General features: G+C 36.2%; 1 protein-coding gene across 1 annotated transcript in view; it reads left to right on the top strand.

The window, feature by feature from the left end:
• LOC126336443 (mast cell tryptase-like) overlaps positions 1-24,087 on the top strand; it is a 105,314-nt gene extending 81,227 nt beyond the window's left edge. Inside the window, exons 4-7 of the mRNA XM_050000144.1 lie at positions 7,127-7,349; positions 10,797-10,958; positions 21,533-21,733; positions 23,741-24,087. Coding sequence (XP_049856101.1) covers positions 7,127-7,349; positions 10,797-10,958; positions 21,533-21,733; positions 23,741-23,883 — 729 coding nt within the window. The 3' untranslated portion in view covers positions 23,884-24,087. The remainder of the gene's footprint in view (positions 1-7,126; positions 7,350-10,796; positions 10,959-21,532; positions 21,734-23,740) is intronic.
• Positions 24,088-27,697: the final 3,610 nt, after the last annotated feature.

A 27,697-nucleotide genomic window follows, 5' to 3' on the forward strand; every position in this document is an offset into this window, starting at 1 on the left:
TCATATTCAGTTAGGTTATGATGGGTAGTGACTTTTGACCCACTTTCATCTACATCCACACCTGTATCTATGCGCCAAAGTCCTCTGTGAGATGCATGACTGAGGGTACATCTCATTGTACCAGTTATTAGGGTTTCTTCCCATCCCATTCACGTATGGATCAGGGACAGAATGATTATTTAAATGCCTCTGTGCATGCTGTAATTAGTCTAATCTCGTCCTCACAATCCCTATATAAGTATGTAGAGGGTCATAGTATATTCCTAGAATCATCATTTAAAGCTGGTTCATGAAACTATGTAAGTAGGTGTTCTCAGTATAGTTTACATCTGTTTTCAAGAGTGTCAGTTTAGTTTCATTATCATCTCTGTGACATTCTCATATGGTTCAAACAAATTTGTGACCATTCATACTCCCCTTCTCTGCATGTGTTCAGTATCCCTTGGCAGTCCTCTCCTGCATGGGTCCCACACACTGAGCAATATTCTAGGAGTGGTCACACGAGTGATTGCCCTTCTGTGGTATTCTTCCAATAAATGAAAGTGTGCCATCTGCTTTATCCATGAATGAGGCTATGTGACCATTACATGTCATATCCCAACAAAGCGGTACAGCCAGGTATTTGTATGAGTTGCTGATTCCAACTGTGACTCATTGATACTGTAGTCTTACTTTCAGACAACACTTCATTATAGATAACTGTATCACCTACAAAAAGTCTGTGGTTACCATTAATATTGTCTGCAAGGTCATCAATATACAACATGAAGGGTACCAATACATTTTCCTGTGACACACCAAAAGTTACTTCTACATCTGATGACGACTCTTCAACCAAGATAACATGCTGCATCCTCCATACCAAAAAATCATCAATCCTACCCCACATGATTGTTCTTTGGATAATAAGCATAGATGTGATACTGACCCAAATGCTTTTTGGAGATGAAGAAATACTGCCTGTAGCCGACTGCCTTGGTGGTCCAAAGCTTTCAGTATATCATGTGAGAAAACTGTGAGTTGGGTTTCACATGATTGATGTTTTCAGAATCCTTGCTGGGTGGCAAGGAGGAGTTCATTCTGTTCAAGATACATCATTATGACTGAGCACAGAATACATTCTAAGATTCTGTAACAAACTAATGTCAGTGACCCTGCAGTTTGGAAAGATTATCCAGAATAAAGATTACATATTGTGACTTACCACACTTTCTAGTTGAAATGTGGAAATAACATTTGCAAAACAATGATGCATTCTAGAACGTAAATGACAATATGTATCCAAACACAAATATGACAAACTGAGTATAACTTTCCATTTTTTTCCCCTGAAATCATGACAACCATCCATGAATTTGACAGAGGCAGGAATTTGGTGTATTGAGATTGCAGTTTATCATTCTGTGACATTGCTGCTCAGGTTGGCCAGCATCCCACAATTGTTGTTGTTGTTGTGGTCTTCAGTCCTGAGACTGGTTTGTTGCAGCTCTCCATGCTACTCTATCCTATGCAAGCCTCTTCATCTCCCAGTACCTACCGCAACCTACATCCTTCTGAATCTGCTTAGTTGTTTCATCTCTTGGTCTCCCTCTATGATTTTTACCCTTCACACTGCCCTCCAATACTAAACTGGTGATCCCTTGATGCCTCAGAATATGTCCTACCAACCGATCCCTTCTTTTATTCAAGTTGTGCCACAAACTTCTCTTCTCCCCAATCCTATTCAATACTTCCTCATTAGTTATGTGATCTACCCATCTAATCTTCAGCATTCTTCTGTAGCACCACATTTCAAAAGCTTCTATTCTCTTCTTGTCCAAACTATTTATCTTCCATGTTTCACTTCCACACATGGCTACACACCATACAAATACTTTCAGAAACGACTTCCTGACACTTAAACCTATACTCGATGTTAACAAATTTCTCTTCTTCAGAAATGCTTTCCTCGCCATTGCCAGTCTACATTTTAGATCCTCTCTACTTTGACCATCGTCAGTTATTTTGCTCCCCAAACAGCAAAACTCCTTTACTACTTTAAGTGTCTCATTTCCTAATCTAATATTCTCAGCATCACCCGACTTAATTCGACTACATTCCATTATCCTCGTTTTGCTTTTGGTGATGTTCATTTTGTACCCTACTTTCATGACACTGTCAATTCCGTTCAACTGCTCTTCCAAGTCCTTTGCTGTCTCTGACAGAATTAAAATGTCATCAGCAAACCGCAAAGTTTTTACTTCTTCTCCATTGATTTTAACACCTACTCTGACTTTTTCTTTTGTTTCCTTCACTGCTTGCTCAATATACAGATTGAATAGCATCAGGGATAGGCTATAACCCTGTCTCACTCCCTTCCCAACCACTGCCTCCCATTCATTCCCCTCAACTCTTATAACTGCCATCTGGTTTCTGTACAAATTGTAAATAGCCTTTCGCTCCCTGTATTTTACACCTGCCACCTTTAGAATTTGAAAGAGAGTATTCCAGTCAACATTGTCAAAAGCTTTCTCTAAGTCTACAAATGCTAGAAACGTAGGTTTGCCCTTCCTTAATCTAGCTTCTAAGATGAGTCTTAGGGTCAGTATTGCCTCACGTGTTCCAGGATTTCTATGGAATCCAAACTAATCTTCCCCGAGGTCGGCTTCTACTAGTTTTTCCATTCTTCTGTAAAGAATTCGCGTTAGTATTTTGCAGCTGTGACTTATTAAACTGATAGTTCAGTAATTTCCACATCTGTCAGCACCTGCTTTCTTAGGGATTGGAACTGTTATATACTTCTTGAAGTCTGAGGGTATTTTGCCTGTTTCATACATCTTCATGAATTCCAGTCACCCATGACTATTAAATTTTCGTCTCCCTTCACTATCTGAATAATTTCTTTTATCTCATCATGCATTTCTTCTATTTCTTTGTCATCTGAGAGCTAGTAGGCGTATAGACTTGTACTACTGTCGTAGGCATGGGCTTCATGTCTATCTTGGCCACAACAATGGATTCGCTGTGCTGTTTGTAGTAGCTTACCAGCATTCCTACTGCTTTATTCATTATTAAACCTACTCCTGCATTACCCCTATTTGTCCAGTACAAAAAGTATTCTGCATTCATTCTGACTAGAAAATATGAGATGTGATTGAAAATATTGAATGGGAGTGTGTCGCCATATTTACTTTTCCGAGCCAATCTTGTGCCATCCACTTTTTATCTGTTCAAAGCATTTTTAAGCTTCATAAGATTTAAATACAAAAGTACAGCTAAACGAAGTGTGCAAAATGGACCAAATGCTAGGCATGGGAAATCTTCATAATATCATTTAGAAATTTAAAAGACATACGGAATAGATCTTGCTGGAGACTTCACTGAAGACTTATGTAAGCTTAATTTGTCACTGAATACTTTTTTCCCCACAAGCATTTGTCTTCTTAATTATTGAACTTGTCTTGTATATATTAGTGAACTCAACATGTGAGACTGGGCTTATTTGGGAAGCGTAGCTACAGAACTTGAAGTCAGCAAAAAATCACATGATGTTGTTTTGCTGCTGTCAGTGTCACAGTGAGCTGAGACTGAAGATATGCTGCATATTGCAAAGGAGATGATAAAATTGAACTGCCAAAAAAATAATAAATATCTGTGAAAGAAGAAGTCCCAGTGACAAACTAATGCAGTACAGGGTTTTTCTTACTGGTACTGAAGGAGTGTATAAATTTTAATGTAGATACTGGAGAGAGAGAGAGAGAGAGAGAGAGAGAGAGAGAGAGAGGAAGCCAGGAATGTTGAGCATTATGCACTATAGACCAGTGTGATGGGCCAGTTTGAAAATCTCTGCCAGGAGCCTTTAAGAATATGGAATTATGAGTATCTGTTTATCTCTTTTCTGAATGAGCAAAATAAATTAAAATTTTTCTTGTCAGCTTGTCAGTGGCTGTATAAATCAAAGGAAATACAATTTTGACAGATTCTCCATTTCCTTGTCACTCTAGATCTCCCCTGAAGTTAACTGATGAATAACTTTGTGTAAAGATCTAGATCTCAAATAATATTAGTGAAGCAGTCCCACATGATGTAAGGTATTTATTTAGTAATATTTACTTGGTGAATACATTCACAGAATTGAATACCCTCCATCTTCCCATGATCCACATTCTCCAAAGTCAAATAAACTACCATCGTTACAGTATCTTCTTTAACATGAAAATTTTTGCCTTGATCCTTTTTGTGGATATCAAGTGTCCTCCATTGTGCTAAGTGAATTTATGGCATTCCATGATAGCATATGGCACAATGTGAAGTACAAGAAATCAAAAATATTATTTATTTATTTATTTATTGTCCTCTGAATCAATACTGTACATGACATGCACAGGGTGATGCACAAATGTATATTTGATGTTGGACATTATGATAATTTGCTGGCATGAAGTAATATGCCAAAAGTTTACACAAACATTAGTTTACATATATATTTTCTGAGAAGTTATGAAAACACAAATTACTTAGTTACACATTTGTATTTCAGTGCTGTATTCCTCTCACACATATACACAGCAGTACCTGGTTGGATATTCTTTCTGCACTTAATTTGCTTAGTAACAGATGATATAGATGCAAGATTTTTGCACATACTTGCATTAATGTTTTACTTTTTACAAAATTCTTTGCTGCAATTTGTTTCACGTTTCTTTCCATCCATGTGGAGCAGAAATTCACTTGCACTGTAGAAACAATGATCAAGTAGGAATGATTTTAATTTTTTATTAAATACAGTCAGGGACTTACTGTTTTTATTTATGATGGCAGGCTGTTGTATATTTTAATGCCTTTGTTGAAGGGTGAGTTTTTAAAGGCAGAGGTGTGCATTTCTTTAACATGGAGTTTCATTTTCTGGACATTTACATTTTTATTAAAATTTGTAATATTACTTTTTACAAATTTGCATAGTTCTAGTATACACAGACTGCCAAGGGGTAGGATGAGCAACTTTTGGAGGAGAGGTCTGCAGCTATCGGCCGACTTTGCCTTGTTCATTATTCTTATAGCTCTCTTTTGGGTGAGGAGAATTTTTGGGCTATGTGTAGAGTCTCCCCCAGAATATAAACCATACTGCATTACACTGTGGAATTGTGCATAGTAGGCTGTGTGAACAGTTTCTGGGCTTGTGCAGTATGCGAGGATTTGTAGGGCATAGCACACTTTGTTTAGCTTACTATTAGTTTTATTAACGTGTGTTTGCCATCTTAGATTGTCCTGGATCCATAGGCCTAGAAATCTTGTTGCTGTGTTTGGGAATATTTGGGAACTGTGTAATTTCATATCAGACATAATTTTATTTGTTCTTAGTTGGAAGTTTAGGTAAGTGGTTTTCTTTGTGTTAACTATGAGCTTGTTTTTCTCAAACCAATCACCAATTAACTGAATATCATAATTTATATGTTCCTCAAGCTGACTGGTTAATTGAGATCTGGTCTGAGTGAGGACTCTGAGGAATTTAAATCTTTATCAGTGGGTATAAACATAGTTGACGTTGGTCCCACATCGGCATTTGCTATGAAATAACTTTCACACATGGTTTATTACACAAACCACAATGTCTACAATAATTTCATTGGTAATAATATTAAATATGTCATAAATACACACAGTTAGTCCAACTTGAAAACAAATATGATGTACTGTTATTTTATTGCCAAACATAAGTAACATTATCGTCATTTTCAACTGTTTTCCCTCTTGTCTTGTCCACAAATAAGTAACATTCTCCTTCTACCCCTTGCTCCTCAACTTATCAGCCCAAAATTACTTTTTCTGCACTTGAATTCTTATTGCATTCTCTTATTATTAGTTGTGGCACTTAAACTGTGTCATCTACAGCTCTAGACCATACCTTTTTCAGCTTATCCTCAGAAACAGATTGCAGGACTGAGATCAGAAATGGCAAACTGCAATTCCCAATACAATCTGTACACGAATGTTAGTAACAACTATGGAATTCATAGAGTCTGTGATTCTTTTTGTTTCACCTTTTCTTTTTATGAAAGAAAACATGTATGTGCTTGGACATTGCAAATAGTAATTTCATGATTTTTCAGAAAAATCAATTACAGATAATAAATTTTTATACATAACTCTGCATTCAATTTATGCTCTACAGGAGTGACATTTTCCTACCATACTTATAAGTTATTCAAATAAGTTATTCTTAGTACAGAAGTCACAATTTGTATGTAACGCTGTCAGAAACTTAAATAAACTTCTATAATGAAATTAGAGAAAAGACCTGTGGTCACCAATTATTCAATAAAGTAATAACACTATAATTTTAGCTGTCTGTAGGTACAAGTAATTTAATTGAGCTCTTGGTGAAGGAATTCTGCTTACTATTATGTATTTCTGATGTTAAACTAATTTATTGACTGTATAGTCTACGAAAGAACATTGAGATATATTAAAAACAAAGATTCCAAGACTTACCAAGTGGGAAAGCGCCGGTAGATAGGCACAATAAATAAAACACACAAATACAACACACAGAATTTCTAGCTTTCGCAACCGACGGTTGCTTCTTCAGGAAAGAGGGAAGGAGAGGGGAAGACGAAAGGATGTGGGTTTTAAGGGAGAGGGTAAGGAGTCATTCCAATCCCTGGAGCGGAAAGACTTCCCTTAGGGGGAAAAAAGGACAGGTGTGTGTGTGTGTGTGTGTGTGTGTGTGTGTACCCCCCCCCCCCCCCCCCACACTCACACTCTCTCTCTCTCTCTCTCTCTCTCTCTCTCTCTCTCTCTCTCTCTCTCTCTCTCTCTCTCTCTCTCTCTCTCTCTCTCTCTCCTGGGATTGGAATGATGCCTTACCCTCTCCCTTAAAACGCACATCCTTTTGTCTTTCCCTCTCCCTCTCCTTCCCTCTTTCCTTAAGAAGCAACCTTCGGTTGCGAAAGCTAGAAATTCTGTGCGTGTTTTTGTGTGTTTTATTTATTGTGCCTATCTACCGGCGCTTTCCCGCTTGGTAAGTCTTGGAATCTTTGTTTTTAATATATTTTTCCCATGTGGAAGTTTCTTTATATTTTATTTAAAAGAACATTGAGATTGTCAGTTGCTTTGCTGATCTCTGGTAATGATTTTGCATTGGCAGGTTGAAATAGAAATACTAAAATATGGTGCAAAATCATATGAACACCACTGTGGTGGAGCTATAATATCAGAAAGACTCATTGTGACTGCTGCCCACTGTCTTCAGAGTTATGATCCAGAACGTTTGCGTGTCACAGTGGGAAAACATCGCCGCAGCCAGCACAATAAATATGAGCAAGTCTTCAGAATTGACAAGATCCTTCTCCATCCAAAATTTAGAAGAGGTAAATTTTATAATAATAAAAATTTGTAGCAAAAGTATGCAATTTTTTTCTACAGAAGCAAGAAACTGCTTCCTTGCTTGTAGGTCTAAATATAACTTTATTAAATAATGGCAGAGTACAAATATTTTGGTCACATTGCCAGAAGGCAAGCAGCAACAGAAGGAACAATCACAGAGGGAAAAGACATGGAGAATGGCCACCATTTTGGTGGATAAACCAGGTTATCAGCCTGACTGGGATTGGCTTACAGCAAGCAAGTCATCATGCCCAAGACAGAGTGTCGTAGAAACAGGTTGTCAAGGGGCTTACCACATGATGCCACTACGTCCTTGCATATGGCTAGACCAAAGAGGGAGGCAAAAACTTAAACATATGAATGTTGAAAATGTGATTATAATGACACAAAAAGATACATGATGGACATAATTTATATTTTCTTCCAAGATGCAGTTAGTCAAGTGTAAGTTTTTCTTTTTATTCCTTGCACATGATTAACTTCATGTTAATTGTAGTGCAACCATTTTAGAGAGTCAAAAGACTTTGACTCTCTCTGTCACTATCATATAAATATCTTTTTATTGTTGTATTAAGCAATCTGGAATAGAAGCAAAGAATGGTTGCCTGTTTTTTATTTAAAAAAGTGGAAAAGAGGGGAATCTGGATTTAATTGCTGGTTTGTTCATCCAGAAATACATTCCTTCAAAACAGCTGTCATCACCAATACAGTCACTTTTAATTGTCAGAACTGGATTGACTCTGATTCCAAGCAATCTTACCACACAGACATTAAAACAAGATAAAAATCATATGTTTTAGAACATTTGCAGACAGCTGTAATCATGGTGATATGTGCCTAGTAATCAGAGAGAAGCAAATCTGTAGCTCGTGGTCTACTGGCTAGTACCATTATCTCTAGATTGATGGGTCCCTGATTTTATTCCCAGCCTGGTGAGGGATGTTCTTCACTCATGGACAGGGTGTTTGTGTTGCTGTAACCATTTGATCACATCATCATCATCATCATTGACAGGCAAATCACCAAAGTGGCAGTTAACTGAAAGAATTGCATCAGGCAGTTGAACAACTTCAGATGAGACCTCCTGGCCAACAGTGCCATACAGTCAGTTCAGAAAGAAGCATGTTTATCACTAGAACTCTGAACTGACTTGGAGGCAAGAAAAATATTGTAATGTTCCTGAAGAAGCCCACAATGTTGTAGCTCAATCAATTAGCCAAAACTAAATTTCTATAATACACAAATCACAACTGTCCAGAATCTGAGACAGATGTGTAGGAACACAATCTTGAATCTCTGTATTGTTGTGAAAGGATAACAGTAAAAATCTGTTATGATTTTAGGTATATGTAGTCTGCTAAAAATTTAAATGGCTGCATTTTAAAACATATTCACAGAAATTCCAAAAGAAAACTCCGAACTATGTTTTGTTTTAATTACTTTCATGTAAATATACTTTTAAGTAGCTGTTAAGCAAATTTTACCATTCAACTGCACTATTCTTACCCGTTAATAGACAGTACTTCACACATCTATGATTGTGTCCAAGTTGCTCATGGCCTCGTTTATATTCTACACACACTATGCTGGGCTCATAACAGTGCCTTCATTATTTCTTTTTTACTTAATGGCAAAAACCATTCAGCATCAAGTTGAACACAGACGGTGAAGAGGATATAACTGGACTGAACTGAAGTATAGCCATATTGCAGTCTAGAGTTAAGCAGTTATTGTTGCCTAGCACTGTTCATCACAAGGCAATCAAAGAAAGATTAAAATTTGTCAGGTGCCATCAGTCAACGGAGATACATGCAAAAACAGTTCTAAAATGAGCCGCCTTCAGATGAGGTTGTAATGTACCCTCTTTCGTCCGGGGTGGAAATCAAATATCAAGCGACAAATTTTCAATTCATTTAAATGCTATTTCAAACCCTGAGATTATGATGATCAATTGACGACACCACGCCAGCTTGGGTGGTCTGTATCTACAACAGACAATGTTAAGCTTAATATTTAGACAAAAGAATGATACGTCACAGAATACTAAAACTAATTAAAATACCTTACCTTTAGATGCTGAATTTGGTCTCATTGTCTTGATTCTCGCCATGGTGCATTCCATCCATCTAGGTCTTTGTGTGCTAATGAAAACTGGTACTCGCTTATTGTTTTACTATTGATTCTTCATTTTTATTAATTTAACTTTTTCACAATAATTTCCATCTTCATATCACATACTATTTATAGATACTCTCTATATAAGACGACAGACTTCCTTCCGTACTCCCATCAACAGTCCACCTCACAAAACCATGCTCTCCCCACAACAGTCCAACTAACTCACTCCCACAGTCACCTTAACAATGTTCGACACTCTACCTTTCACACACGAATGTCTTTGGCTCACACTGGTGCCAACATATTCTCCAGAAATAAACAAATAAAGTTCACATTATAGAATAATATAATAAAAAAGGTTTGGGCATAATTAAATACTACATACAATAATATTAAATAAAAAAATCATAGAAATGAAATTGGAGCACTGACCCTGCAAGGGCAGATGCGACTATAAGGGTGGTATTGCACTCTTCAGTAGTTCGTTACATTACAAGGTGCAGAGTGAGAATTGACTTGCATGTTATTTCAATTTTAGGAAACTTACAACTTTGCTTGAAATTATACCTAAAAAACAAATGTATTACAATAGCAATATCTATAATAAAAAAGAAAGAAAGATAATAATTTCAATATTCAATCATGTTGTGACAGCAAAATTTAATTTCAATCATGTCGTGACAGCAGAATTTAAAGAGAAACTTCCACAAGTTTCTGAAGCATGTTGTCTGCACCAAACTGCAGTTAAAACAGATATTTAATGCAATAGAAAATTAAGTTATTAGTTGATTAGTAATGCACTATTGAATGATTGCCTTTGAAAATGAACATAAGTTAAAAATATCAAATGCTACAAAAAGAAAAACAGTGCTTTAACCCTTTAACTGCTCTGGATGTGTTAAAGCGTGCCCTTTTGTACCTGTTCCTGTGTGCTCTGCATGCCACCAGTCCTTCTACCTGGTACTCTAGATATGTTCAGAGTACCAGGTAGAAGAACTGGTGGCGCGCGTAAACACATTCAGAGCACACAGGGACAGGTACAAAGGCGCACGTGTTAACACGTAAAGAGCAGTTAAAGGGATAAATTAGATTGTGTTATGTGCATGGTACGATCATAGTTGACCATACTGAAATACACAAGTGGTACAAAATTTTACAGTACAATACAGAAAATGGATAAAATTCAAGAAGAGAGGATTTGTATGAAACACAGGGCTACGTTACTTGCAAAACATTGTTCTCTATATAAATTTGACTATGTAATTATTTTATTGGTAAAAGTCAAGGATGAGCACACAGCGCTTTTGTTACAGATGGTTACTACAGTCATGATATTGGGTTGTTGAAACTGAAAGCCACAGGTGATAAAGGGATCAGTTATAACTCACATGTAAGACCCATATGTCTCCCGGCTGCACATACCAGAAATGCTGCAGGGACTTGGTGCACTGTTACAGGATGGGGAGCACAGAAACGTAAGTCTCTGATTGGTTTAATTGTATACCCTGTGCCTCTCTTTAGGAATCCTCAGTTGTCATTTGTCCAGTCTTTTGGCAAATGTAAGCAATTTAATTTTTGCATTGTGTAGATGGAGTCAGACCGAACAAATACTGCATATCATATGTTTCATGCACCTCCCATTGCCAGAGGAAAACATAGGTTTGTTTCTTCTTACAACATTTTTTAAATTATTTTTTTGTGTCAGTGTGCTGGATTGCTCCAAAAGTGACGTAGAGGAATGTACAGGTTAATGGTTTATGTTAACAAAGACTGGAGAGTGAAGAATAACCTGGACTTCAGCAGCTGTTGAGAAACAGTGCTCTATGGTCGTAATGGACAGACAGCTTGGTGTGGGCCGTCACATAAGATGGGGCAAGTTTGACAAGGATGACATGGCAAACAATATTTACTGATCTTTCACTGTCTAGTGCAGTTATTCACTGCATTAGAGACTGGACAACAGCAAGCACATCATCACAGTACTGGTACAGTACCTAATTTCAAGATAGCACGGTGTGTCATTTTCCCTGTGCCTAACACAATAACACATACTATGAATTATTATAAAAAAAATTAAAATAATAATAGTATTGGTTAAAAACAGTCTTGGTAGCAATTTTAGTTTTTTATTTTTGAATGACACATTTTGCCTTAATAATAATAATAATAATAATAATAATAATAATAATAATAATAATAATAATAATAATAATAATAATAATAATCCCAATTTAACCCTTATTGTATTGTGTACCAGCTCATGCCAAATGTCAGAATCAGAATTTTGTTATCTCATTATATAAACTCGTAAATCATTGATACAATGTACAGAAAACTCACCGATGGAAGTAATATAATTAAGGCACATATAATTTGTCAAGACAAGAGCCAAGATTAATCTTCATTTACAATCATCAGTGAAAGTTTATAACATTACTCTTCAAAAAAATCTTTATCATCACTCAAAAATTTCTGACTGACTTTTCAGTAAACCTAGGTGCATACTATGAAAGTTTTTCAACTTTAATATCTCATAATTGCTGAGTCTGGGAGTATAGTTTTAATCTAAGAGACGTTGTCATGAAATGATTCAAAATGGTTTTCTATAAATAATTCTGGCTTCTTACATACAAAGATAAACATTTCATAAATATAAATACACAGAATAGATAAAATATTTAGATCCCTGAACATTGTTAACATTAATTCATAGGTTTAGTATTAAACCATGGAAAATGCCATATGGAATAATAACAATGTTATGAAAAGGATAGTTGCTACTCACCACAAATAGAGATGCTGAGTCACAGATAGGCACAACAAGAAGACTGTCAAACGAAGCTTTCAGCCAAACGTACCTTCATCAGAACTAGACAACATAGGCACTCACACGCATGCAAATGCAAATGCAACTCACAGTCTCTGGTTTCCAAGGCCAGACAAGAGTAAGAAACAGTGGTCACATGTGTGTGTTGCATTTGTGTGAGTGTGAGTGAGTATATTGTCTAATTCTGATGAAGACCTGTTTGGCCGAAAGCTTTTTTGGTAGTCTTTCTTGTTGTGCCTATCTGAGACTCAGTGTCTCTGCTATGTTGTGAGTAGGCTTAACATTATATACATTTCTAATAATAGTTTTTTGTGTTAATAATGTCCTATTTACATTATTTGCATTTCCTCAAAATATTATTCTATATCTTACAACAGTTTCGAGGTACCCACGTAAACAACTTTTCCAGTGTCGATAGCACTTGTGTAGAACAATATTGTCAGTGAGAATGCAAGACTGTTTAACTTGTTTGCCAAGTAGCTTGTGTGAGAAGACCATGATACATTTTGTCTAGAAATATCACCATGAATTTGACAGTATCTGCTTCCCTAAGTTTCTGATTTTTATGGGTAATTTGTAACTTATTTGAATTTGGTTGTTTAGTTAAACAGTATTAGTTGGGTCATTATTTTCATTAATTAATTTCATTAATTAACTTCAAATCAATGTTCTAAGTTGTTTAGAGCATCAATGAGCCTTTGGGGAACTTATTCTGTGGAATCATTTTCAATAAGTACAGGTGTATCATCTGCAAATAAAACTGACTGGGATGTTACATTTGGAGGTAAATGACTTATATAAATTAAAAACAGGGTAGGGACTATAAAGTTGAACTCCTTGTGAAATAATTTTCCAGACTGAGAAACAATTTACTGTTCCTGATGTAACTACCATTTGCTATCCGTTTATTAAAAACCATTTGAACCACTTCAAAGTCCTACTGTTTATTCGGTATCTTTCTAATTTATGTTGCAGTAGAGGTTGGTTTATACAATCAAAAGCCTAGATAAGGCCACAGAAAATTTCTGAGACTTTTTCAAACTTGTTAAACAGTAACAAATTTGTTGACTGCACATACTGTATTCACATCTTTCTGGAAGCCAAACTGATGTAATGTGATGATACTACATTTTTCTATTAAATTTTGAATCTGGGTTACAACAACTTTTTCAAATAGTTCTGAGAAGACAGGGATAAGACTTGCTGGCCAGTAGTTTCCTACATCTTCCTGTGAGACTTACATGAGTAGAGGCTTTACTAAAGTGTAAACAGAACATCTAGGAAGCATCCTTCTTCAAATGACTGACTAATTATTTCAACTAGGGCTAATGATATAGTATAAACTGTTGCATTTACTCTAGTGGATGTTTCATCCCACACAGTTGAATTTATATTTTTGAGGGATAATACTATTTTTCTATATCTTCAGATGTAATTCTATCAAATTTAGTGAGAACTATGTTATCATGATCGGGACTAATGGGTTGGATATTATCTAGGTAACAACTGACATCAACATTTGATTTTGCTACATTTACAAAAAAACTCAATGAAATATTGTGATATTTCTGGAGAATTTACAATCGATTTGTCACCAACTCAATTTTGGAGATTTTGGGCTGCTGGCAATGACACTAAGTTCACATTTTATGACTGCCCATACCGCCTTTGATCTATTTGTACGGTTCAGAATGAATTTTTTATGTGGCATTTGTTTGCTGCCTTTCTAATTCTTCAGAATACAGTTTTATATCTTTTTACATAGTTTATAAAGTATAAATTTGTATTACTTTTCACTTTGTTGTGTAACTGTCATTTTCTAGCTCTTGACACTTTTAAACAAGCAGTTATCTACTTCAGTTTGCTTCTCTTTTTTAATGGCATATGGTAGGGTGAATGTTTTACTAAAACATCCAAAAAACTTTCAAGATGTGTCATAATTTTTGAACTTTAATTACGATGATCCACTGGCCATTTTACTTCTTCAAGACTACAATAAAAGAAGTTTATATTTTCATTGTTGGAGTATCATTTGATGAACATTTCTCAAATGCCTAGTTCATTTACTTTTGGTAACTCCAAAAATAATGAACAATATGAAACATACAGAAATAAAGGGGAATTTTCTTGTATCAACAAATGTGTAATTTGTCAAAATGTTATTTATAAGGCTGAAGTCTATTCCCTCTTGTGAATTTTGTGAATTTTAGCTTGAAACAAAATGCTTGAACCAGATCAATAACTTGTGCGGATTCACTGGACTCGTTTATTATGTTGATGTTAAAACTGACAGCTATCATAATCCTTTTCTTTTTTAATTTCTGTAAGAGACTTTTTGGTTTAACACTTAAGTATTCACATGATGAGAAGAAACTTACATACTTGCATCAGGTCAATTCAACCCTGGCAAAAATAAAGCTGGCAACATATGCCTAGTCTTAGAAAAAATGAAGTGGTATGACTTATGACAGATTTTGAACACAAATGAATAAAAACACCGCGTACTTCACATCATTTATTGACACTGAGTTATTATGTGAGGGGCAAAGAAAACTTACCCTAACTCTAAAAAAAATGTTATACACTAATAAAGACCATCAAAATATTTCAGTGAGCTAAGGATTTTGTCCAGATAATTTTGAAAGGCACTTTGGCTACGTGCTCCATACAAGAAGCACACACTGTTGAATGCTTGTTGTCATCTGTACTTGGCCAGATGGGGCATCTCTTCCCATTTGTATGATTTTAGTCTAGTTGCTATTTCCTTGTGTATTTGATGTCAACAGTCTTGCTGCTGCTGTTTTGGTACTTCTGTGCCTCTGACTATCAGAGATAACTTTATTCTCTCCCTAAAATTGTGGGGTATATGCTGTGTTCTCCTGGCAATACTCTCCATGATAAGTTTGTTTGCAAGCTCCTTCAGAAAGATTCTTCTTAATACCTTTTGGCCAGTGTTCAAAATTAGATGCAGACACATTCATAAAGTGGAAAAGCACAGTGAAGGGCTACTTCCTTGTTCTTCAGCCAACTCTATAGTAGTTGTGTATGTCAATAGTGCAATTGTAGAAACCTACAATTTCTAATTTTTATCAGCACCTGTCTCTGCATCTACCTTGGCATCACTGTGCATTGATGATATTAGTGGAAGTGAGTAATATTTCCTGGGAACATAAGAGACAAACTAACTTGAACTCACTTTCATGTGTTGAACGAGAAGAACTCGGCAGGAATTTCAGATTTATTTTTGCACACTGTTCCCAACAAAGTCAGCTTAATGTCCAGAACTGTTTTGGCAATTGCAACACTATTATACTAGTTATCAATGGTTGTGTTCCTTCCTGAATTTCTAATATGAGCAACAAGTTGTTGAACAACATTTAAATGACTGTTAGACTGCCTGAATGGACCATCAGGCTGCATTCCTGCATACACCTCAAATGAAGGAGAATGTTCTAGAATCTAGTATGACCAACACTTTTATTCCATATTTCTTAGGCAAATACTACCTAAATGAACAGCAATACTGAAATGGAATGAGTTGCTAATCCATCATCAAATATTCTGCTTGAGTATTGGCTTTCATGAAGTTTTTCCCTATTAGTACTAGAAATTAATGAACAAGTGTAAACAGAATGAAGCAACAACAAAAATTGTGGCAACTTTCTTAATATACATGTTAGTGTACATTCAATCTGTCAATTACATTCTTACTGAAATGAATGGAGAAGACTGCTGTGCCTTGAGCTACATGTAAATGCATGGTACTAATTTTGTGCTTTTTAGCAAAGCCTCTTTGACTAAATAGTTGTTTGTTCCATTTGGTTTTACTATCTCTGCCCAGAAAAAAGTTAGTCATTTTTCATAGTCACCATTTCATCATCAGAAGCAGCAGAAACATCTGAATCACTGCCAAATTCACTTTCTACAACAATGTCATCAAAATCAATAGATTTCTCCCACAGATTCATCATTATCTTCATGAAATAAATGCACAATGATTTCTTCATCAGTCATGATTTTAGGCATTCTGTTTCAGGGCAAAAGAACAGCCATGTCACTTTCCTTTCAACTAAAAGAAGAAAATGTGATAGAAAAAATAAAATTGGTTAATAATTGATTTACTTATACAGAAAAGAAAAAAATAAACTTATTCAAACACTTGTAACGTCTGTATTTTATGGCTAATAACTCAGACTCACGTCAGAATACAACTGCAAAAACAGCTGAGTGCAAACATGTTAGGTCAGATGGGTAACAATGCCAAAACACCAGAAATCATGTTGGGTCAGACACTGAATAGTGGCATTTTAATGCAAAACAATGAAGACTAAAATTACTCTGAACGTATTACCTGAAACAGACCAGCAATAAAAGGAAATACGTGCCCCTGGCAAGTTTCAGAAAGTCAAGTGCCAAAGAAATCAAGCAAAAGAAAAATCTCTTAAGTTATTTTGACCTGACTTGGCTACTTAAGGGTTAAATGGAAATACTTTTGTTATTTCTTTTCCAAGGATTCTATGTATTGAAATATTAGAATAGTTTGTCTTCTTAATTTTATGCAGCAACTTTCAAATATGTCCTTATCATTTAGAATATTAAAATAATCTCTTACCTTAAATGCTAAAGTATTTTACTTCTTCAAAAGCTATTGGCTACAGCATAGTTCTCTCATTCATTAATGATTTTGATGCAGTTTTTGTTAGCCATTGTTCATTTAGGCAAAAGACTGATATATTTCTTCCCTACTATAGAAATTTGTAGACTCAGTTTTTGCATCTATGGGATTTATATTTTATATCTTAGACATTGATGCTTAAATGCATCAGAAATGTCTTAATTTTATTATGGTATTCAGAATTTTCTGGGAGAGTGTCATCCCCTCCCCAAATCACTCATTTTTATTCTTTTTAATTTTCTACATGTCAATAAATAACTTGCTGAATTTTGTAGACCTTAACCAGATCACACGCATGCCATCCAGCAGTAAGAAATCTGCATCTACATCAGTATTCTGCAAAGCACTGAAGTGCGTGGTAGAGGTTACATCCCATTGTGCGAGTTATTTTTTCATTGCATTCACATATGGAGCATGGAAAGAATGATTGCTGAAATGTCTCTGAGCATCCTGCATTAGTCTAATCTTGTCTTTTAATCCCAATGGGAGTAATATGTAGCTTTTGGAGGGGGGGGGAGGTGTGATATCTTCTGACACTTATCACTTGAAGCTGTCTCTAGAAAGTTTCTTTGTAGGCTTTCAAGGGACAGTTAGCATTTATCTTCAACTGTCTGCCAGTTCAATTCTTTTGGCATCTTCATGATACTCTCCCATGGATTGTTTGAACCTGTGACCATTTGTACTTCCCTCATTTATGTCCATTCAATATTTGTTGTCAATCCTTTCTGGTATGGTTTCCACACACTTGAGCGATTTTCAAGGATGGGTTGCATGAGTATTTTGTATGCAGTCTCCTTTGTAGACTGATTACACTTCCCTAGCATTCTATCCATGGGCTGCAAGCTGCCACCTGCTTTACTTGCAGCTAACACTGTGTGATCACTCCATTTCATATACATGTAAATTGTACACTCAGGTATTTGTATGAGTCGACCAATTCCACCTGTGATTCACTAATATTATAGTCAAAGGATACTATGCTTTTCTTTTCTTTTTTTTCATTTCCTGAAGTGCTCAGTCTTATATTTCTGAACATTTTAAGCAAGTTGCCAGTCTCTGCACTGCTTTGAAATCTTATGAAGATCTGATTAAATATTTCTGCAGTTTCTTTCAGACAGTGTTTCATTATAAATAACTGCATCATCTGTCAAATGTCTGAAATTACTGTCAACATTAACTGCAAGACCGTTAACGTACAACATGAGCAGCAAAGGTCACAACGCACTTCCCAGGAAAACCCCTGCTGGTACTTCTAAATCTGTTGATGACTTTCCATTGAAGATACCATGTTGCTTCCTCCCGACCAAAAAATTCTCAGTCCAGTCACAAATTTCAGTTATTACCCAGCCCGTGGTTTTAATCACCTTAGGACCCATAAATATTGTTTCTAGCCTTTTACACTGTTCCCTGAGACCCCAGTTTACTTCATTCATATATTTATCTTTCACTGCTCTTCTTTTGATAATGCCACATACAGGGTGTGGTAGATAAGTAATGAGACTCAGTCTAGAAAAACAAATTTATTGATCCAATTTGTACAAAACGTTATTATTCTTCAAAGTACTCGCCTTGGGCATCGACGCAACGTTGCCAGCACGTTTTCCAAGTTTCATAGGCCCCACTGTAGTCTGTTTGAGTTATCCCAGTTAGTGCCTTCATGACAGCACGTTGGATGTTCGGAATATCGTCGAAACGATGACCCTTCAGGCATCTTTTGACCTTCAGAAATAGGAAGAAATCAGGACGACTCAAGTCAGGGCTGTATGGTGGCTGTGGCAGAACTTCAACTCCAATTCGGGTCAAGTAGGAGGTCACGAGGAACGCTGTGTGTGCCGGAGCGTTGTCGTGGTGGAGACGCCAGCGTTGAGCGAGGTCCTATCACTTCCGTGCAATCGCTGAAGGACTTCTTTGTAGAATTCGGCATTGACAGTCTTCCCCTGAGGGACAAACTCTTTGTGAATTAACCCCGCGCTTGTCGAAAAACACAATCAGCATTGTCTTGATGCGGGACTTCGACATTCTTGCTTTCTTTGGCCTCGGGGATGCCGGTGTGTGCACTCCGAGCTCTGGGCTTTTGTCTCCGGGTCGTACTGGAATGTCCACGATTCATCGCCTGTTACTACGTTGTCTAAAAAGTCTGGATTATCTTCCAAATCATTCAACATCTCACGGTAAACGTCCACTCGTTGTTGCTTTTGTTCGGCTGTGAGCACTCGGGGAACCAATTTTGCGCAAACTTTCCTCATCATCAAATCTTGCGTAACAATTTGGTGAACCGTAAATTTATTCACGGAGACCTCATCGGCGATCATTTTGAGACTTAAACGATGGTCGGAGTCCAGGAGTTCTTTCACTTTGGCCACCGTTTCATCCACACGACTCGAAGGGCGTCCAGATCGTTCCATGTCTTCAACGGATTCCCTCCCGTTTTTAAATTCATTAAACCACCGGAACACTTGAGCTCTTGATAAGGAGTCTTCTTTGTAGGCCTCCGTAATCATAGCAAAAGTTTTTGAAGCAGTTTTGCCCAAGCGAAAGCAAAATTTGATTGCATACCGCTGTTCTATCGAGCGATCCATCTTCAGCGTTTTCACAAGTGTCACGGGCACACAAACAACGTAATACGCGAAGCTTGACCCTCACTGCACCAGAGCTCTGACGCGACTGCGAACCGGTTCTATTGTTAGCTCAGATCCCCCACCACGTGACGTACAGGTGGAGACTGCCCTGTGAGTGACGGCACCGTGCAGCGGCCAGTCTCGTTACTTATCTACCACACCCTGTACTACTAATATTCACATTGCAAATACATTTTTGCTGTTTTGATCGCATTTCTCATTCCAATGAGGATATATTCTTGACTGTGGCTTCAAAGGAAATTTGTCGCCATGTGGATAAATACTGCTTAATAGTTTAATATTAAAAGTCAGTCTTCAGTTGCATAAGCAAAGTAACTTTAACTAGGTTTCAGCTATAGTAATGTAGCCTTCTTTAGAAATGTTGCAATATAAAATTAAAATTAAAACATGCCATATATTGGCCTTCTCAAACTTAAAATGTTAGTACTACAGTACATAGTCATAAGACAGCGTCACTTCTACCAATGTTTTGCCGATAGGCCACACAAACGGGCCAGACAGGTGGGCTGTGGGCACAGAGTCATAACTGGGTGAAGGTGTCGGTCCACAAGAGCAGAGATTTTCTCAATTTGGGCCCCTATCCTATGTTTACAAGGTAGATTACCTGAAGGAAAATAATATTTCATTATATGCTAAATTCAACTTTTTTATTATTAATAAATATGAATGCCATCTTTCATAAAATGGAAAATTGGTGTAGGGGTATCAACAATGTAGGAAAAGATAAGACTTCTATTTACCATAAAGAAGACACATTAAGTTGCAGACAGGCACAATTAAAAGACACTTACACAAAGCTTTCTGCCACAGCCTTCATCAGCATTCTTATACACAAGAAAGCACACCTCACGCACCCATGATCATCAACTCCAGCAGCTCAGGTCAGAATGCAACCATTACATAGAATGGCAACAACAATGAGAAGTGATTATTTGTGCTGCCAGTCCCTTGTCACATGGGTGATATATATGTGAAAAAAATATAGTTTCAATATCGCTATCATGCATCCAACCAATACATCTTATTACATCTCTACCACTTCCATATCTTATCTCATTAGACACAGAACTAACAGTTAGGGCTTAACACACCATGATGAGGACATTACAGATGAAGCACAATCTTGGATATGAAAAAAAGTGGAAGGTAATTGGCCATATACAATTTGAGGAACCATCCCAGCACTTGCTTTAATCAATTTAAGGGCCAAAGAAAATCTAAATATGCAGAGATTTTAGCCTCGTTCCTCCAAAGTGCTAGTCTGGGTCATTAACAACCACACTGCCTTTTCTTGGTAGGATCAGCAGTAAAACCAGAAATGTTGTACCTACATTAACACTGTTGCCCCCTTTTTTAAATACAAGTATTATAGCCATTCTTCATGGACACTCCATGAAGCATAGTTGTGGTGATGGTAATCAAAAAGTATTTGATCCTTATTTTTGAAGTCCTGAGATGCAGTGTGATTCTTGACATGAAATGTGCTATGATCAGTGTAGCATGTGCTTGCTTGTGGAATTATGTATTCTACATCAGAAACTAGTGATTAATAAAGTCATGCATATCCATATACCTTGTGGAGAGGATAAGAAAAGCCCTGTATCCTCTCCTTCCAAACATTTCTGAAATATAAAAAAAGATGACATTTTATGTTGCTGTGGCAGTGATAGCTTGTTATAATTGATTAAACAGGTTGTGATATCCCCTATTATTAAGATTTGATGATAAGATATAATTTTATATATGAATATTAGATAATATTTCTACTCTTTATGGACTCTTGTGAGGGAAGGGGGGGGGGGGGGGAGGAAAGGGAGAATAGTACAGAATAATCATTCCAGCCTAGTTTTCAATCTTCAGTATGGACAATATCCTCTTTTCTCACTTGCTACTGCCTTTTTTTCATAGCTCAGGACATGGAGAGCCTTTCTGATGTACTGCTAGCAGCATATGTTCCATTACTGGAACAAGAGACATGCCGCACGAAGGAAGTTTATGGGGACCGAGATCAAGCGATTCTAGATGGCATGCTTTGTGCTGGTCTCCTTGAAGGTGGTGTCGATGCTTGTGGAGGTGATTCAGGTGGACCCCTGGCTTGTGAAGTTGATGGTAAGGATTAGTCATATACCTATATTTTAACAGCCAAGTAAATAAAACACATTTTATATGAGTAGTTAATCATATATTACAAGAGATGTCTTTCAAATGTTGGAATTACAATACATGCACAAAGTGGAGAAATTAAAGATAAACAACATAGTTTTGAAGTCTATAAATATTTTGAACAGATTAAAATTACTGTGAAATACTGTTTTAGCATAAAGAATAAACTGAAACACACCATTTTAAAGTTGTATGAGTAATTCATTAAGAGATGAAGTTCAGAAAAAAGCTGAGAAAAGCTTAACTGAATTAAAGAATTTTGGCTTTTAAAATGCAGTTTGGCAGCCAGGAAGAAACAGCAGTACACATCCTAAGCTATTACACTCAGTATTATAATTTAATTGTCACTTAAAACATTCTTCAAAAAAGAAATGAAACATAGTTTACTTTCAAAGAGAAAAAAGACTGGATAGTCATGGCCGTGTTGACTGCACAATGAGTGAAATACCACAACAAATTCAGACTCAGTTATTCAAGAAAAACCAGTTTACAACTGAGATCCTTTAGTTTCTGCAGGTATATCTAATGTTTAAAAAACTTATGGGAATGAAGTCAGATAACATACTCAACTTTCTCAGATATTTTGTCAAGTGAAAATATTGTCATTTGAAAGGCATAAATGTAATGAGAGATAACTGTGCATGGCAGTTTAAACCTTTGGTGAGTGAACTGTACTGATGCAGAAACCAAAAGAACACATTCAAAAAAACAAACCATACACTAAATAAGCAGTGCATCTTTTGCTTCAGCAATATCATTTCCTTGGAATGAAAATAAGTAATTCGATCAGATCATATATTTGTTTTCAGTTTCTATGTATCCAGATACTATCTTGAACCTTTGGCCTGAATAATTTTCTCAGTGACATTGCTGTTTGATGGGTAATGATAATATTTCAACTTCATGGAGTGATTCTGGGAGAACAACTATCTGTTAGTGGAACAGTTTGGCTTAGGTGGAAAGGGATTTCTTGTTAAGGATATTGTAGGTGGTTTTATAGGCTCTATGGATATTTTCTGTTTGGGTTTTACTGGTCACTCTGCTATTATCAGTATTCCTCATAACTTCTCCCAAGTTTAACCTGTGTGATGTTTCCATATGTCATCATAAGGGACATCAGACTACTACACTTCAAATCTGTGTTCTGTATTCTCTTGGAGGCCAGTCTTGATAGTGATCACATGAGGCTTCCCTAGGAAATGTATGGATTCCATGATAGTCCTGTTAATCACTGTTAGGTCATCAACATAGATGAGGCACTTGATATTGCTTTATATATTATGTTCCCACATTTATTGTAGATATTTCTCTCTGCCATGTTTTTATGACCCTACCAGACTGAAACGGGATAGAGATAACCCATCACCTTGCCTTATATTTATCTTTTTGTTTTGTATTTTAAAAGACTCATTATTTGATGCAATACCGTAATGCATGGAAAGTTCTGGTTGAGCATAACAATTTATTTAGAAATAAAGAGACAAGTGATATATTTCATACATTAATTTTACTTTTAAGGCCATTTGGTAAAGCCCATTGGATTGAGTTAGTTGTTTTGCTATCTATATCATGTTCATGCAATACCTTAAATAGCATGGCATGGTGAACTGAGTCATAGGTTTTAAAAATCACTATGCAAATCAGATCACTAATGAATGTCAACCTAGTTTTCAGCTATAATTCACTACATCAGTTGTCCTAATCAGATAAGAAAGATGTGTGAGAAAGCATTTCAGGCAAATGTGTTCATTATAAAAAACTTGTTATTGACTGAATTATACTCACTCTTCTCATAGTTGAAAGTATACTTAATTGTGTCCCTTCATGTTAGAAATATGCATAATGATGGAATATGAAGCAGGCATAGATGGTATGCATAAACTACATTGTTTTTAAATAAGTTTTATCTTTGTTCACATGAGATCATTACTTACTGTTTCATTATGGTTACAGGGCGGTTCGTGCTAACAGGACTTGTATCGTGGGGTGATGGTTGTGCTAAACCATCAAAACCTGGTGTTTACACCAGGATTTCACATTATGTTGATTGGATACATGCATCTTTCAAGAAACTTGGCTTGCAACAAGAACTTTAGCCCAGCATGTTATACTTTTCCCAAAAAGGGACCAAAAAAAATCAAGAGCTGAATACCAAAAATTTGTTACACTGAAACTATTTTTGTAAAAATAATTGTACATATGATGTATATAGATGTACAGTTAATTTATATGTACATATTGCATAAAATTCCCAAAAGACTGCCATATTAATTTATAAAGATAATTTTATTTTTTGTTGATTTGTGCATTTTTATTTTAATGCTCTCACCTTCCACTAATGAAATCAGTAAAACATTTTCAGATTTATGAAAAGTTTCTCAGCTCATTCCAACCATCAGACATAATAAGTTTGTTGAAAATATTAATCCTTGCACTGTGCTGAATGACAAGATGCAATGCTTTCTGTACACAATAGTGCAATCCCATGCAAGTACAATGTTGAGGGTGTAAAAATGTCCTGTATCACACAAACAACAGAACTACATGTGTAATCCATTATTCCTCCACTTGCAGTCAAATCAAATATTTAGAAGAAAAGTTACAGCAGTCATCTATGAAATTATTAACTGTTACCATTCAGAGTTGTTTGTTTCTTGAGTTTAGTAACATTTCCTAAATGCAACCATAAGGATATTTACTAGGTAGAATGAGTGTCTCTGAACAAGGAAGTGAACTTCATAAATATGTAGCTCTTGGAATTCAGTTCCATTTCTACGAATTAATGCTGTACATACAAAATAGTCTAGTACAACAACAACAACAACAACAACAACAACAACAACAGTAATAATAATAATTATTATTATTATTCATTGTAGGCACTTATGATCCATTTTTGTCAAATGCTGCCACATATACACTGAGCTGTCAAAAGTAATGGGATGGCGATATGTACATTTACAGATTGTGGTAGTATCAGACACACAAGGTATAAAAGGGCCATGCATTGTCAGAGCTGTCATTTGTATTCAGTTGATTCATAATGGAAAGATGTTTGACATAATTATGGCTGCACAATGGGAAATAACAGAATGTGGAATGATAGCTGGAGCTAGGCTCATGGGACATTTCATTTGGGATTGATAATGCAGTGGCCGATGGCCTTCACTTAACCACTGAGGGCAGCAGCGTTTGTGAAGAGATGTCAGTGCTAATAGACAAGCAGTACTGCATGAAATAACTGCAGAAATCAATTAGGATAGTGTTGAAAAATTTGAGATTAACAATGTTAGAGAAGGAAAGTTGCTACTCACCATATAGTGGAGACGCTGAGTCTCAGAGACTGCAGACGTGTGTGAAAGTTGCGTGCATGCGCGTGTGTGTGTGTGTGTGTGTGTGTGTGTGTGTGTGTGTGTGTGTGTGTGTGTGTGTGTGTACTGCTGAAAGGTATAATAGTGTGAATCTTTTTGTATCTTTTTATTGTGCCTATCACAACTCAGGATCTCCACTATATGGTGAGTAACAACTTTCCTTCTCTAATATTGGTTCATTTCATCCTGGATTTTCCATTATTTGATTAAAATTTGACATTAATGGGCCCTGGCAGAAGACGACCAACATGCTAACACCATGAAATCACCTGCAGCACCTCTCCTGGGCTCATGACCATATTGGCTGCACCCAAGATGACTGATCAAATGAGCCTGAATTTCAGTTGGTAAGAGCTGATGTTGGAGACCATTTGCAGCCTTTCATGGCCTTCACATTTCCAAACAATGATGGAATGACAATGCTCCAAGTCACTGGGCCACAACTGTCCTTCATTGGTTTGAAGAACATTCTGAACATTTCAAGTGAATGATTTGGTGACCCAGATCACCCAACATGAGTCCCATCAAAAATTTATAAGGCATAATCGGGAGGTCAATTTGTGCACAAAATCCTGCACTGGCAACACTTTCACAATTATGGACAGCTATAAAGGCAGTATGGCTCAATATTTCTGCAGGGGACATCCAATAACTTGTCGAGTCCATCCCATGATTAATAGTTGCTGCACTACAGAGGGATAAAGGAGGTCCTACATGATATTAGGAGGTACCCCATGACTTTTGTCACCTCAGTGTATATCATCTGCTGTAGCTATGTACTGTTTCACAATCTGGACACTTTTTAGGAATTAAACATTTGTGTTTTGACTAGTTTAGCTGCAATAGGAATGCAGGGATGAAGAGGATTGCACAGAATAGACTCTAGCAGTGTGCACTTGAGAAGGTAGGTGGTAGGGTGATGTGCAGTGGTAAGGAGCAGTGTGTATCAAGTGACACTCTAGCCAATAGTGTCATTCTGCCACATCTGCCAGTAGCATGTGCATCGGGGTGCATGTAGAACATTTAGTGTTGATTTTCATGGTATTTTAGGTATGTAGAGGTTATTTAGCCACTATGATGTTCATTAGGGGCAGCATAAGGCAAAAAATGACATGTAGTACATTTAGAAGTGGCAGTGATAGTTTTCAAAGTATACAAATTCTGCTAAAGAGAGTCAGAAGAAGAAACAGTGGCCTGGCATAGCGCTCATACCCGCATTGGCGGTTACCACGATAGGCAATGGGATCAAGACAAAGATCACACTGGTGGTGCCACAATATATTCTTTGTCTCTCTATGCATAATGCATTGTACTGCTGTCTTCTTATGTGCATGCCACAATAGAACTGAGAACTGCATCAGATCTACAGGCTGATGTATAACATCTTGATATACAAATTTGCCTATATTACTACCTCACAATTTAATAACAATCTTTATTTGTCTATAAGAACTTTGAAGTCTAAACAAAACATACCACAAATATAATGGCTATATAACAAAAAATAGCACATTAGATACTAGAGTTCAACTATCTTTAAATAAATATTATTACCATAAAATACTGGAACTGAATATTAACAAAAATTTAGAAACATAGATAATGGAGTTCTAAAATATTTAAGTGAGTGTGAACTTCTTTCAGTTGATAACTGTTTTAATTTGTCCTTAAACAAGATTTTCATGAGCTTTGTGTTAAAGAAATGTCTTCCAACAGAAATTATGCATAATATGTAGATCTTTTATTACTTAGTATTGTACAATAAGCATCACTGGTTGGACTATTTTAGTGATTAATGTTTCTGTTGATTTACTATTTTCTACATTCTCTTGTACAACCATATTTGTCTTAAGAACAGACACAGGAAATGCAGTTAGTAAATTATCTTTAATGAACTAGTCTCCAAAGGATTCACATTTAACACATTTGAAACCCATGTTGCAGATGTGAGAGGATTAATCCATAGCAGATTTGTTTTAAGACAGGATGAGTTATCATGGTTCCAACATGTGTGATAACTAAATATTACAACTAATCTTTTTACAGAGGTAGCTGATGTGGTCATTCCATGTAAGATGCTCATCCACACAATGCTTAAAAATTTATGTTATGAAACTCTTCACCTTAAGACAATGATTTGACATTTATATCAACTTAAGGTTGCTTATAATTTTACAGAAACTTCATCATTACTTTCTTATCCTTATTCAATGTGAGTTTAAGTTCAGCTTTATTGTTTTGCACTGTGATCTAATCAGTACAGCTCCAGCTAATAAGGGATGTATTATCACCGTATTTAACTTTTTCTGGCTGTGTGATGGACAAGGGACAAATGTGATTAATGAATGCTTCTTTAAGAGACCTTAAAAAATAAGGACCTTGTATGATGATTTCACTTTAGGATGTTCCCTTCCCTTTTGAAATATAGCCTGGCATAATATACTTATCACAAACATAATAGTTTAAAAAATCTAGTGCTACTCCTCTTATACCATAAATTCCTAATAAATGTACTGAATGATTCACAGTCATTCATTCA

The sequence above is a fragment of the Schistocerca gregaria genome, chromosome 2, assembly GCF_023897955.1.
Source record: "Schistocerca gregaria isolate iqSchGreg1 chromosome 2, iqSchGreg1.2, whole genome shotgun sequence".
In the NCBI taxonomy this organism is placed as follows: Eukaryota; Metazoa; Arthropoda; class Insecta; order Orthoptera; family Acrididae; genus Schistocerca; species Schistocerca gregaria.